Source organism: Rhinoderma darwinii, chromosome 6, assembly GCF_050947455.1.
Source record: "Rhinoderma darwinii isolate aRhiDar2 chromosome 6, aRhiDar2.hap1, whole genome shotgun sequence".
In the NCBI taxonomy this organism is placed as follows: domain Eukaryota; kingdom Metazoa; phylum Chordata; class Amphibia; order Anura; family Rhinodermatidae; genus Rhinoderma; species Rhinoderma darwinii.
Window position 1 is genome coordinate 122,112,372 of NC_134692.1, and position 15,650 is coordinate 122,128,021.

Consider the following 15,650-nt stretch of genomic DNA (forward strand, 5'->3'; position numbering starts at 1 on the left):
AACTTTCCCAGAAGCGCCAACATGTTCAGAGGGATAAAATCTAAAACCCGGTGAATAATCTGCACCCCGAGGTATTTGAATTGCGACGTAACAGGAACCATAGACAGACTAGACGGCAGGGAATCTATTAACGGATCCACTGGAAACAATTCCAATTGATAGTGAGACCTTCGTACTCACCAAACAGATTGATGACACGGACAGCCTTAGACAAGGATTCCCCCGCATCCCCCAAAAACAAAAGAAGATCATCAGCATACAAGGCCACTTTCTCCTCCAACCTTCCATATTTAAACCCCACTATTTCTGAAGTCATCCGAAGTTTAATTGCCAAAGGTTCTATGGCCAGAGTGAAGGGTAAAGGGGACAAAGGACACCCCTGCCTCGTGCCTCTTTCCAGAACAAACACATCAGAAACCAAATTATTCACCTGAACTCATGCCCGGGGCGCAGTATACATCATCTTTATCCAAGAAATAAATCGGGGCCCAAATCCCATTCTCTCCAGGACGGCCCACAAGTTTTCTATCCGTGGGAAGTAAGGAAATTGGACGGTAAGAATCCGTGCACCCTGGGTCTTTATCCGGTTTCAAGAGCGCTTCCATCATAGAAGCAGGCAGTCTCCCCCTCTCCTCTGCCTCCTGAAATACTGACAACATATGTGGCACTATACTATACTATTTGTGCATTTCAACGGGAAACCCATCTGTCCCAGGGGCCTTATCATTAGACATGTAACTTAATGCCATCGTTAGCTCCTCAAGCGTGATCGGCGCTTTCAACAAATCACACTGTTCCGCCGATAAAGACGGCAAAGAAATACCATCTAGGTAAGCAGCCAGACCCTCAGCTGTGGCCCCAACTCGAGAAGTATACAGAGATCTATAATAGTCACAAAATTGAGTTAGTATACCCTCAACATATCACCATTTAATATAAAAAAAATTACCGCCATCTACCTCTCCAGCATCCGGGACTAATTATTATCGTCTTATCATCCCTTGACCACCAAGCTCATCAGCACAAGTGCCATCTAGTAGGGGCTGATAATATACTACATGGTTGATCTATTTCTTTCAGTCATTTTCATTATTTCAGTGCGTCCACAATTTCACCTGTGACTGACATTTTAGTCTGAGTTGAAATCCAGCCAAAAATAACTTTTCTTGTCATACTGTAAATATAGGTTAGATGATAACATTGTTGTCTCCTGTAAGCTTGTAACCACTGAATACTAGAGATGAGGATTTGCAACTTCTTTGCCCATTCGGCTTTGCACAGAGATTTCTGTTACTAGAAATATCTGAAACAACATTCAAGTCTAATTTATTTACAGAACCATTTGTTTAAATGGAACCTGTCATGTAAAATATGCAGTCTGATCTGCATGCAGTATCTATGGAGCCGGAGGAGCTGAGCAGATTGATATATTGTTGTGTGCAAAAGGATAAAGGATGACCTGTAATCATTCTATTTAAATCCTTGCTAACTCTGGGCTTGAGTCCAGTGGGCGGTCCCACTCAGTGATTGGCAGCTATTCACACTCATACAGGAAAAGCTGACAATCAATGGTCGAGACCGCCCACTAGACTCTTTAGCCATCAGTGAGCAGGGATTGAAAAGGAATCAATGACATGTTATTGCAAATCTTTTTGCACAAAACTATACATCAATCTGCTCAGCTCCTTCCTCTCGCTCTGTAACGTGATGCCTGCAGATCAATCTGCATGTTCCACATGACAGATTCCCTTTAAAATGTTGTATCAGAAATTTTCAGGGATCTTAAATTGGCCCCAATTGAACCTGAGGGCTGTGTTGTTTTTAAAATTGGTAGAAGTTCAAACTCATGGACTAAAGGGGACCACATTAGATAACTGCAAGTCTAACCCTCATTCAGCTAACAGATATTTCTCCTGACTACCCCATAAACATGTATGCTCAGCCAAGCCTGGCTGTTTATTTCAAAGGTAGAACGGGAATAAACTGGTGCCAGACAGCAGCTTATCTCCCATTGGCACTATAAGCTGATCCCTTTTTACCCCCAACATGTGCTGTCAGGGATGAGTCGGGAGGCTCCCATACTCATGAGATCGTTGTCCACACCTAAACCCAATGTGATCCTCTGACTTCTCTGTATGACGTGTCAGAAGATGACATTTAATCACAGGTTTTAAGGCGTCCTGCACACGTTTTTTTTTTCTTTGTGAGTTTAGAAAATTGTTAAAGGGGTTTTCCCATCTTGGACATCCTTGGGATATGTCTTAAAGTGTCAGAAGTTTTGATCGGTGGGGGTCCGAGCATTGAGACCCCCCCCCCCCATCGCTACTACGAAGTGACAGAGGCGCTCGGGTGAGAGCTGAGCCGTTTGGTTTCTGATTGGCTTTCTTCATGCATCAATGTAGCATTGTATGGGCCCATAAACTTTCTATTGAAGTCGTACACTGTTACATCTGCTTTCCGAGAAAAGCCGATCAGAAACGAAGCGGCTCAGTGCTCACTCGAGTGGTTCTGCCGCTTCATTCTAGCGATTGGTGGGGATCTCAGCCTGTGATTGGCTGCAGCGGTCACATGGGATGAAACGTCATCCCAGGAGGCCGGCCTGGACAAAGAAACACAGAATTCTGGGGAAGTATATGATTTTTTTCTTTTTTTTTCAGTTGGGGTGGAATAGCTGCTTTTCGGCCGCAATAAAAAAATGCAACATCTGCTATTTGTTGCGGTTTTCACCTCAACATTGAATTCAATGGGGAAATCCCGCAACAAATAAGCAGCGATTACACAAATACAATTGACATGCTGCGTATCAAAAAGTCGCACCGCAGGTCAATTTCTGAGCATTTTTTCTGCTCATCATTTACGCAGCGTGTGGATGGGATTTGTTCAAATCTCATCCACTCTGCTGCAACTATATTATGCTAAACCAGAACAAGAAACAAGTCACGACCAGGTGTTTGAAAAAATACAAATAATCTTTATTAAAGTCAATTAGACACATGGAGACAACGTATAACACTTAGACATAATAAAATGCCATGGACCCTCGAACACAAACGGAATCCGAACCCCTGACGAAGCACCAGCGAAACGCGCGTTGGGTTAAGCAGAGGTCCCCCTCTTGGTCTTGATCTCCTATTTATCTTCTTATACGCAGGTGTAGGTATACTACTTTATATGTCGTTTTTACTTAGATTGTACCTTATATATATTCTCTATACTTATTTATGTGTTCATCTGTGCAAAGCGTACCATGCCTAGTACCTGCTCATTAATATGTACTTATGCACTTTAGCCATATATAGGTTGTGTCAGACCATTTTTACATCTGGGGGGCTACTCTGCTTTTACGTTCGGATTCCGTTTGTGTTCGAGGGTCCATGGCATTTTATTATGTCTAAGTGTTATACGTTGTCTCCATGTGTCTAATTGACTTTAATAAAGATTATTTGTATTTTTTCAAACACCTGGTCGTGACTTGTTTCTTGTTCTGGTTTAGTTTTAATTAGTCACTAGGACCACTAGTATCATTCGGGGTATTATTCGGTTAACTATATTATGCTGCGGATTTTCCACATCAAAATCCATTGCGGAAAAGCTGCAGTATTTATGCTATGTGTTAACTTACCCTTAGACAGACACTGTGGTTATAAATGTTATGCTTCTACCTCCACAGGTATCTGATCTTATTATCCCTACAATGGAAACTGCCAGACAGTCCTTTTTCTTACATTTATATGTAGAGCATTCTGTTCCTTTGCTGTTTGTGGGACCAACCGGAACAGGGAAATCTGCAATTACAAACAGCTTTTTATTAAAGCTTCCAAAAGATAAATATATCGCCAACTGCATCAACTTCTCAGCAAGAACCTCCGCAAATCAGACCCAGGATATCATATTCCTAAAGCTAGATCGCCGAAGAAAGGGCTTGTATGGACCACCTGTGGGAAAGAAAGCTGTCGTGTTTGTGGGTAAGAAGCTTTCTAATAACTCATTGATTAAAGACGTATAAAAAAAATGAAACGGTCACCTGTGTTAATATTGAATGTTTACAAGGTTTACATCGCTCTTTTTTCAGCCGTTCTTAAAAAAAATTATTTTAACATCCAAAATTTTTACCGGGCGGTGTCAATAAGATCTTACAGAAGAAAGCCAGTTTCATTCATGATCTGGTATTTCATATAGAAAATTACGCTGGTGATGTTCACTGATGGAAATCGAAGTGACATTAAAGGGATTCGGGCGTTAAAAAGAGCAATGTAAGCCCTTCATTTGGAGAGGTGATGCTGGTCCGAGCTCACTGACCCACACTGATATTTTTTTTGCTGTACTCTTTAAGGAAATGTACACACTTGAAAACCATTTTGTTTTTGTATAAATAGTTTTATAATTCTGTGGCGATTCCTTACTTAAAGGGGTTTTCCCACAAGGGACATTTATGACATATCCACAGGATATGTCATAAATATCAGATAAATGCGAGTCCCACCTCTGCGGGTCCTATCTCTAGAACGGGGCCGCCTAAACCCTGTTCTAGATTTTTGTGCTCACGCTGACTCCCGGCCACTTACTGATTACATGGTTGGGAGTTACAGAAACAGAGTAGCTCGCTGAGCTACACTGTTTCTGTAACTCCCACAGTAGTTAATGGCAGTTACGGCACTCCGTAGCATGCGAGCTACGTTGTTTCCGTAACTACCATTCAGTTCTATGGGGTTTACGGAAACAGCGTAGCTCAGTGAGTTACGCTGTTTTCTCCTGCATGGTCGGAAATCAGCCGGAACACAAAGAGGTAGAACGGGGTTTAGGGGCACCATTCTAGAGATAGGTGCGGGTCCCAGAGGTGGGATTCGCATCTTTCTGACATTTATGACATATCCTGTGGATATGTCATAAATGTCCCTCATGGGAAAACCCCTTTAATATATATTTATAGCCTTTATACCTCTGTTTTTTTCTGATATACAGCTCCAAATATACAGCCCCTCAAGTTATTGTAATTTATATAGAAAAGTCTATAGAACTAACTATATAACTCTATAGAAAACGAATAATTGGTTCCAAAGCCAAAAAAATTTCAACGAAAAAATAGAAGATTATACATTACCTCCAGCCAGGACGTGATGTGTATTCAGAATCCCGACACTACAGCACAGCAAGCGTAATCTCGTTTGAAATGACAGTTTACAGCGTAATCTCGCGAGATTACGCTTGCTGTGCTGTAGTGTCGGGATTGTATTAGCGAAGTGTCAGGATTCTGAATACACATTACGTCCTGGCTGGAGGTAATGTATATTCATTGTCTGGACACTGCAGTAATGTTAGTGTGTGTGTATGAGGCTGCACATAGTGATATAACTATATCGCTAGTGCAGTGTAACTGAATGGAGAGACGTGTATGACGCTGATTGGTCACTGATTGGTCAGCGTCATACACTCCTCTGTACAATGCCCACTTGGCCAAAAAGTAAAACACGCCCAGTTGTTCATTAAGAAACTCATTAGCATAAAGCTAATATAGGTCATAACTCCGTAAAAAATGATCGTTTTTCTAAATAAAAAACACTGCTGTAATCTACATTACAGCGCCGATCATATCATGTACAATATAGGCCACTTATAATGTGGTGACAGAGCCTCTTTAAAATATTGTAAGCTGAGGCCATTGTAACTTGAGAGACCACTGTAGATTAAAAAGATAACATGCTGGTAGCTTGTAGCCACCACTAGAGGGAGCTAACTGCATACTGTCATACATTGAGCTCAATAATAACGCCGTATGCAGTAAGCTTTGAAGCTCGCACTAGTGGTGGCTGTAGGTAGTCAACATGTTTTCTTTTAAAAATGTAAATGCAGGGGATTTGGAGCTCTGTATCAGAAAAATTAAGATCTAACCACTATAATTGATATATATATATACAAATATTAATCAGCAAAGAATTTTGACTTGCATAAATAGTAATTTTCTAGTGTAATGTCAAATTATAACTGATCCAATTAGAGAGCATCCCAATAATAACCCATGTAGCTAAGCAATCTGCTAATCTTATCAGCTATATGGGTGTCTTAAGTTTGGGAGTTTTATTTATATTCAAATATCTGAGGCCCCACGCACACGTACGTGCAGTATTCACAGTTAGTAAATACTGCACGGACGTGCCGTGGAGTGTCATCCGCATTTGACAGGTCAGGTGACAGGTCAGGTGAATAGACTGGTCTACTCCCGGGCCGGCATCGACCACAGTCAGAATGCCGCTGCAAGACCTCCTGCCTTCTCCTAATGGTGAGTGACGTCAGGCAGAGCGGAGAGTGGTAGCAGTAGGCTAACTCTACCGCTCTCCGCTATGTCTCAGATTTGCACACAGTGTACAAGGGGGAGGCCTCAGGAGGGTTGTGTGACACTATGTACAAGGGGGGAGGGGTTATGTGGCACTGTGTACAAGGAGGAGGGGGCTTGTGTGGCACTATGTACAAGGGGGGAGGGAGTTATGTGGCACAATGTACAAGGGGGAGGGGGTTTGTGTGGCACTATGTACAAGGGGGAGGGGGGTTGTGTGGCGCCATTTACAAGGGGGGCTGTGTGTGGAGCTATCTACAGGGGTGTGTGTGGCGCTATCTACAGTGGGTGTGTGTGGCGCTATCTACAGGGTGTGTGTGTGGCGCAATCTACAGGGGGTGTGTGTGGCACTATTTACAAGGGGGGCTGTGTGTGGCGCTATTTTGAAGGGGGGCTGTGTGTGGCGCTATCTACAGGGGTGTGTGTGGCGCTATCTACAGTGGGTGTGTGTGGCGCTATCTACAGGGTGTGTGTGGCGCTATCTACAGGGGGTGTGTGTGGTGCTATTTACAAGGGGGGCTGTGTGGTGCTTTTTACAAGGGGGGCTGTGTGTGTCGCTATTTAAAAGGGGTGCTGTGTGGCGCTATTTACAATGAGGGCTGTGTGTGGCGCTATCTACAGGGGGGCTGTGTCTGGCGCTATATACACACAGCCCCCCTTGTAAATATTACTAACTTTATTTTTTTGTTTTGCAGATTCCGCTGGAATGTTTGGACTATTTCGTAGGTTCGTTGGACTATTGCGAAGATCTACGTTTTAAAAAAAAAATAAAATGGTTAGCGAAGGTTGTGTGGGGGAGTTCTTATTTCAATTTAAAAAAAAATTATATCTATGTTTTTTTAATAATTTGTTAGCGCCTCGGTAATGGCATTTGTCTGATTGACAGCATCTATTACTAAGGTGGGGCATAGTGTGAGCCAGTAAAAAGGCTGCAACTAACCCCCCATTATTACCCCTGTACCCACCGCCACCAAGGGTGCTGGGAAGAGCTGGGTACAATCCAGTACCCGACCATCTGTAGTGACAGGCGGGCACTGGGGCGGCCGCATGCTGGTATTATGAGCCTGGGAAGGGCCAAAAACTGTGGCCCTTCCTACCCTGGTAATGCTGGTCTGCGGCTGCTGTGTTGTATCTGGCTGGTTATGGAAAATGGGGGGGGGGGCCGCACATCGTTTAAACAAAAAACATTGGGTCCCCCCCATTTTCATAACCAGCCAGATACAACATAGCAGCAGGCTAGCATTACCAGGGTGAGAAGGGCCACTGTTTTTGGCTTTTCCCAGAATCCTAATACCAGCCTGCAGCTGCCCCAGTGCCCGCCCATCACTACAGATAGTCGGGCACTGTATCGTACCCGGCTCTTCCCAGCACCCCTGGTGGTGCTGGGTACAGGGGTAATAATGGTGGGTTAGTTGCAGCCTTTTTAAAGGCTCACCTTAAGCCCCACCTTAGTAATGGATGCTGTCAATCAGACAATTGCCGATACCAAGGCGCTAATAAAGTATTAAAAAAACCACAGACATAAGAAAATATTTTTTATTGAAATAAGAACTCCCCCACACAATCCTCGCTAACCATTTTATTTAAACAAAAACCGTAGATCATCGCAGTAGTCCAACGACCCTACGACGTAGTCCAAACAGTCCAGCGGAACCTGCAAAACAAAATAAAATTAAATTCCCCATCATGTAACTCTGCTACCTGTCAATTGAAAAGTCATCCACCACAGGGTCTCCCTCTTGACTTTCATTGTTCTCAGCCTTTTGGTTTGTCCTGCTGCTGCTGCCGCCGTGATGAGCAAATGTTATACCCAAGTTAGGAAAAGTAACATAAATAAGACATAACCAGACCCATAAAATTGGTGATATCCATAGTTTGTTTCATGGTCTAGAGATCCGCAGTGAGAATGTGCTCTTGTTATTTGAAGAAGGATCTGGCCGTGATTTGATGTGCTTATGCAGGATATTGGGCGTGGTTAGGGGGTGTGGCTTAAAAATGTCCCTCTTTTCCGAATTCAAAAGTTGGTAGCCATGGGTTAATGACTTCATCATTCAATTACCATACTTGCATACCTTATAATAGATATATTTGATTGTGCCCTGTATTATAATTGAGGGCTCTTTATTTTGTCTATAGATGATCTGAACATGCCAGCAAAAGAAGTTTATGGAGCGCAGCCGCCCATTGAGCTATTGAGACAGTGGATAGACCATAGACACTGGTATGACAGAAAGGACACCTCACGACTGGATATTGTTGATGTCTTATTTTTGGCCGCAATGGGGCCCCCTGGAGGTGGGAGGAATGACATTACTGGTAAGAAATACAAACATCAATAAGGCTGCAATTAAAAATATATGTACTCTATCGAAAACTAAACTACAAGAGTCTTTTTTTTATACCGTATGTAGTTGAACGTTTTTAACAGAGGCCACAAAACTAAAAATATTCCTAAGTATGATGTTTATATCTGTAGTATTTTATTGGAGACAGGTAATATTTCACTGCACATATTCATTTGTATAGCCATAGCCGCCAAGTTTACAGCTGTACTCCAAGATTTATGAGACATTTTATTCGACAAAGTTATAACGTATTCAGGACATAAAACATAATGGTTGTTGATTATTCACTAATATAATGAGCACAGATAAATTATGTTGACTCATATTGAAGAATCATTCAATAGGGAGTAGATTTTGTGAAATAGAGTCGAAGTGACAGAAGGTCTATAAATCTCAACCAGCAATACAACTACATATACTAAAGGTATATTAGCCCCTTATTCTCTGCACTTTAAGGGCATGTTCACACAGGGCGAATACGCAGCGTAAAAGCACACTGTGTATCTGCCCTGGAACCCGCAGGTGCAGTTTTTCGGGAGGAATGTCCGATGCGGAAAACAGCAGGTTAATAAAAAAAAAAAAAGCTTATACTTCTCCTGGTCTCCGTAGTCATGGCGACACGTCCCTCTATTGTCCGTGCAGACGTTTCATCCCATGTGACCGCTGCAGCCTGTGATTGACTGAAACAGTCACATGGTATGAAATGTCATCCCAGGAGGCCGGGCTGGACAGAGAAGTAAAGAAAACGGGGTAAATATAAATTTTTGGTGTTTTTTTTCTGAGTTGCGATTTTTGCGGCGGAATTGCTTTTCCAACACAAAAATCGCAACATTTGCTATTTGTTGAGGGTTTTACCTCCCCATTGAATTCAATGGGGAAACCTGCAACAGAAAGGCAGCGATTCCAAAGCATAATTTCACATGCTACGGATTAAAAGACCAGACCGCAGGTCAATTTATGAACATTTTCTTGGCTAATTTTTACGCAGCCTGTGGATGAGATGTGTTCAAATCTCATCCAATTTGCTGCTACTGTAATACGCTGCAGATTTTCCACAATGAAATCCGTTGCGCAAAATCTGCAGTGTTTACGCTAAGTGTGAACATACCCTTAAAATGCATTGGGGCTGGGAATATTAGTGAAGTTCTTAGCCCCACAACATTAATGGTATATTAAATTGGTATTGGAATTATGTTTCAGATAGAATGTTCTGTTCAGAGTATTATCACTATATTACAATATATTATATGTGTGTATTACCACGTAATTTATTTATTTTATTTTTTATTGCCATGCAGGGCTTTATATGTTTTAGCCAATTAAATATAATAAAGGTCCTGACGACTGCTCCTCTTTAAAATAACATTATAGAATTATGGAAAATCATTGATAACACATGGTGATATTATATTAACATGTATCGTGTCAAATGACAATCTGGTCTCTGCTACATCTATATGCAGAATACAGTCAGATGACAATCTGAGCCCTGCTACATCTATATGCAGAATACATTAGAATGACAATCTGATCTCTGATTCATCTATATCCAGAATACAGTCGAATGACAATCTGAGCTCTGCTACATCTATATGCAGAAAACTATCAAATGACAATCTGAGCTCTGCTAGATCTATATGCAGAAAACTATCAAATGACAATCTGAGCTCTGCTACATCTATATGCAGAATACATTCAAATGACAATCTGATCTCTGCTACATTTATATGCAGAATACAGTCAAACAACAATCTGAGCTCTGCTACATCTATATGCAGACTCCAAATCAATTCTTCTTTTCTAGAACCTAATTGTTTGAAAGCTCTTATAGCCCAACATAAAAGAAACAGTCCCACACTAGGCAAATGCAGAGCACGTTAACCAGATCACCATGGGCCCCTACAGGCACAGTGGGCCCTACACCAACCCTGGCTATTTATTCCAATATTTGTCCTTTATTGTCGGCCTCTATTAGAGTTTCCACTATCGACTACGCTTCTTATTATGATCTGATTAATATTTATTATGTGTATGACTGAACTAAACTGGGAGCGGAGTCAGCTGTCCTCGCGATTTTCTGCTTTTTCTGATATCTGATTCAAAATATGAAAGCCATAAAAACCAGCGCAGCTAAATAGACTCGGGAAGCTGCGGAATGGATTGTGCTGTAGGATGGATATTCCGTGAAATTTAAAGAGCTCAAATGTAAAAGGTCCAACTGCGCAAAACGTATTTCCACTTGTGCAGAAGTCTCCTCATAGAACTGAATAGTTATTTGGTGAGCAATACGACTGTGCTAGAATCACGCACGTTTGTTGTACCCATATACAGCACGTTGCGTCCTAAGAGCTAGGGGCATTGACAAATAAGTTGATCATTCCCCGTCAACACCTTTTATTTATTTACAGTTTGACTTTTTTTTTTAATTTTGCAGGCCGCTTCACTCGACACTTGAACATAGTTTCTATCAACGCCTTCGATGATGAGACATTGACAAAAATATTTTGCTCCATATCAGACTGGCATTTCGGCAAAGGATTTGATATTTCATTTCTAAGGTATTTTTTATATATACTATTAGCTCACCTGACAGGTCTGTTCTAGTACAATCTTGTATTCCCCATGAAAAAGCAATTCTGGAGCATCTTTTCTTAAAACTTTGTGGTGTGCCGTTCCTCTGCTATTCCTCCTGGAAATGTGTGAATAAATTGACAACAGGGTGTTACCATTCCCCTTTTCAAGGAGGGTATGTTCGCACGCAAAACCAAAAGCTTCTGAAAATGATGTAGCTGTTTTCAAGGGAAAAAAGGCTGTGATTTTCAGCCGTTTTTGAACCCGAAAACGTTTTTCAAGACGTTTTTTGGAGCCATTTTTGGAGCTGTTTTTCCATTGACAAGCTCCAAAAACGGCTCAAGAAGTGACATGCTCCTTTTTACCGGGCGCCTTTTTACGCACAGTTTTTTAAAACAGTGGCATAAAAAAACGCCCCATCTGCGCTAAACGCCGTTTTTGCCATTTGAACTCATTGGGAGATGTTTGTAGGCTTTCAGCTAGCGTTTTTCAAGGTTTATTTTGAGGCGTTTACTCTGCGAGTGAACATACCCTGAGGTTTGTCTCTACAGAGTCTGACATTATCAGGACCAATTATGCATGCGTTTTTTAAATACTCGTGCGTTTTTACAAAGCGTTTCAGCTATTTCTACTATAATTTTGTTTTTCAATTTCAATTTTCTTTCTAAGTTTTCAATTTCTTTATAGGCTTAGAGTTAAAACGCTTTGTAAAAACGTGAAGATATTAAAAAAGATTTTAATTAAAGATGCTTTTTTTTGTATTGTTTGAAAAAAAGTTTAATTGCAAGAGGCCCTAGTACTGGGAACTTACATTTAAACACATAAGAGAATACTCATACAATGAGCAGGCAGGACAGATGGGGCAGTAACCGGGGCACAGCTATAGGGCGTCCACAGGAAACGGTCGCATCGGGGCCCTGGTGCCTGTGTGGCCATCTGCCACATAAGAAGGCGCATGCTAGGTGGGGGGCGTATAAAAGATTTTGCATTGGGGTCCGGGAGCTTCAAGTTAGGCTTCATTCACATCTGCGTCGGGGCTCCGTTCCGACGTTCCGTTAGAGCAGAACGGAGCCCTGACTACGGTTTCAGTTTGTGTCAGTCAGGGCTCCGTTCCGACGGAAAGCTCCGTTGGAATGGAGCCCTGACGCAGATGTGAACGAAGCCTTACACGTCTGTTCACTAACATACTGTATCATACTAATACGTGCATGTACTCATACTAGAGGTAGCTATCTCACTATAGACATAAATACAGATTTATTTACAGGTTTGTACTGTGTATTTAGATCCTACTACAGAGCATATCCAGATGTAACAGAGCTGAGTTTGTCAGTTTAGTAAACATGGTTTTCTATGGGACAGCAGGTAATGGGTTATGCCAACTCAGTGAGTTATTATGGTGCACAAGATACATAGTTAAACAAATTCTGATCTGCTACATTTGTAATGTGGCAGGTGGCATGCTTGGCATTAGACAGTGGGTCCAGTTGTATACTCTTTTACATAGGCGAATAGCACTTCACCTCTGCTGGCTACGTGGTGACTTTGGCCGTGACACAGGTCACTCTGCCAAAGATCGCTGTGTTGCCCTGCCTGCATCGGAGACAATGAAAGTCAATGTGATCGCTTTGCGACCTGTAACTTTCCGCTGCCACAACCCCACAGTCGCATGGAATCCAATCCTGCTGGACCTCTTGCGACTGTGGTGTCACGGCGCAGCAACTCGCAAAGCAACAACATTCACTTACATTACTCCGATGTAAGCAGCGCCACACACTGCAATTTTTGGATGAGCGACCTTTATTACGGTCAGGGGCGTAACTAGGAAAGACTGGGCCCCATAGCAAACTTTTGACTGGGGCCCCCCCTCCCCTGGGTGTCACACAACCCCCCCCCCCTTGTAGATAGTGCCTTTTTTACAGCCCCCCCTGTAGATAACGCTATACAGCCCCCTGTAAAGAACGCCATACAGCCCCCCTGTAGATAACGCCATACAGCCCCCCTGCAGAGAACGCCATACAGCCCCCCTGTAGAGAACGCCATACAGCCCCCCCTGTAGGGAACGCCATACAGCCCCCCCCCCTGTAGAGAACGCCATACAGCTCCCCCCCTGTAGGGAATGCCATACAGCTCCCCCCTGTAGGGAACGCCATACAGCCACCCCCCCTGTAGGGAACGCCATACAGCCACCCCCCCTGTAGGGAACGCCATACAGCGTCCCCCCTCCCAAAAAAATGCGACCTACAGTGTGTCCTACAAAATACATGTATCCCCTCTCCACAGGATCTACACAGGATAGGGGATACATGAGTGATCGCTGGCAGCGATAGGGAGAACGGGGGACTGAAAGTCCCCCTGAACTTCTCCATGACAAACCTTTGACTTCCGGCGTCTGCGCAGCTCAATAAAAATGAAAGGAGCGCTGGTCACGCATGCGCACAAGCACGACCGGCGCTCCATTAATTTCTACGGAGCTGCCGACACAGACCCCGGAAGTCCGAGGTTTGTGATGTAGAACTTCAGGGGACTTTCAGTCCCCCGTTCTCCCTTTTGTTGGGCTAACGACGTGATTTTTGCGACGTTTTTCCCGTAGACAATGCAGGTTTCTTTTTTTAACGTTTTTATACGCACCTGTTTTGCTATTTTAGAATTTTTATTCATAAAGTTTGAAAATAATAGTAAAAAAATAAGCTTTTTTACATTTCAGCTATTTTTTTTTTTTGGTAATAACATAGTTTTACCCTAAAATAGACCTTTTATTTGTGATCCTCATTGTATACCTTAAATTTTTATATATTACATGTCTATATTAGGGTAATTGGGTCAGCGCTAGCGTTACAACAATGATTGGCGGGGGGGGGAAACGTTTTTTTTGGGGGGGGGGTATTTTATGTGTATTTATTATTTACATTTTTAGAAGAAGCCAGAATTCTGGCGAAACGCGCGTCGGGTGCTTAGCAAATTTTAAACACTCCTCTGGTGCATCACTTGGCCCTAGCTGTCTAGGCTCAAGCAAACTCAATCCACTAGTTCTATGATCCTTCCATGTACGTCCACGGCTGCTAGCTATCTGCTGTTTGCCATATACTCGGGGCTTCAGCGCGCCCCGCTGTATCTCTCAGATCAGCTGGGTGTGCATTCCCCATCTGGTCATTGCGCCACGCTCTGACCGTTGGTGACTCACATTCACCTACGGGAACTGACAGCAGTCCCGCCGCACAGGATAAATCGTCCTCGGGGTGGCATTTAGGGTATGTGCACACACACTAATTACGTCCGTAATTGACGGACGTATTTCGTCCGCAAGTCCTGGACCGAACACAGTGCAGGGAGCTGGGCTCCTAGCATCATACTTATGTACGATGCTAGGAGTCCCTGCCTCTCCGTGGAACTACTGTCCCGTACTGAAAACATGATTACAGTACGGGACAGTTGTCCTGCAGCGAGGCAGGGACTCCTAGCATCGTACATAAGTATGATGCTAGGAGCCCAGCTCCCTGCACTGTGTTCGGTCCGGGACTTGCGGCCGAAATACGTCCGTCAATTACGGACGTAATTAGTGTGTGTGCACATACCCTAATTAGGGTATGTTCACACGAGGGCGTCCGTTACGGCTGAAATTACGGGGATGTTTCAGCCTGAAAACATCCCCGTAATTTCAGCCGTACTGGCATGTGCAGGCGCTTGAACGTCGCGTCAATTACGGGCGTAATTAGCGCTGCTATTCATTGGAGTCAATGAATAACGGCTCTAATTACGGCCAAAGAAGTGACAGGTCACTTCTTTGACGCGGGCGTCTATTTACGCGCCGTCTTTTGACAGCGGCGCGTAAATATACGCCTCGTGTGAACAGACAAACGTCTGCCCATTGCTTTCAATGGGCAGATGTTTGTCAGCGCTATTGAGGCGCTATTTTCGGGCGTAATTCGGGGCAAAAACGCCCGATTTACGTCCGTAAATAGGCCGTGTGAACATACCCTTAGGCTGGATTCACGCGAGCATGTTACGTCTGTAAAGGACGGAACGTATTTCGGCCGCAAGTCCCGGACCGAACACACTGCAGGGAGCCGGGCTCCTAGCATCATAGTTATGTACGACACTAGGAGTCCCTGCCTCGCTGCAGGACAACTGTCCCGTACTGTAAGGGTATGTGCACACACACTAATTACGTCCGTAATATACGGACGTATTTCGGCCACAAGTTCCGGACCGAACTCAGTGCAGGGAGCCGGGCTCCTAGCATCATACTTATGTACGATGCTAGGAGTCCCTGCCTCGCTGCCGGACAACTGTCCCGTACTGTAATCATGTTTTCAGTACGGGAGAGTTGTCCTGCATCGAGGCAGGGACTCCTAGCGTCGTACATAAGTATGATGCTTGGAGCCCGGCTCCCTGCAGTATGT

General features: G+C 43.5%; 1 protein-coding gene across 1 annotated transcript in view; it reads left to right on the forward strand.

Annotated features, from left to right (window-relative positions):
- DNAH3 (dynein axonemal heavy chain 3) overlaps window positions 1-15,650 on the forward strand; it is a 359,079-nt gene that overhangs the window by 269,424 nt on the left and 74,005 nt on the right. The window contains exons 42-44 of the mRNA XM_075830244.1: window positions 3,671-3,965; window positions 8,468-8,647; window positions 11,111-11,234. Coding sequence (XP_075686359.1) covers window positions 3,671-3,965; window positions 8,468-8,647; window positions 11,111-11,234 — 599 coding nt within the window. The remainder of the gene's footprint in view (window positions 1-3,670; window positions 3,966-8,467; window positions 8,648-11,110; window positions 11,235-15,650) is intronic.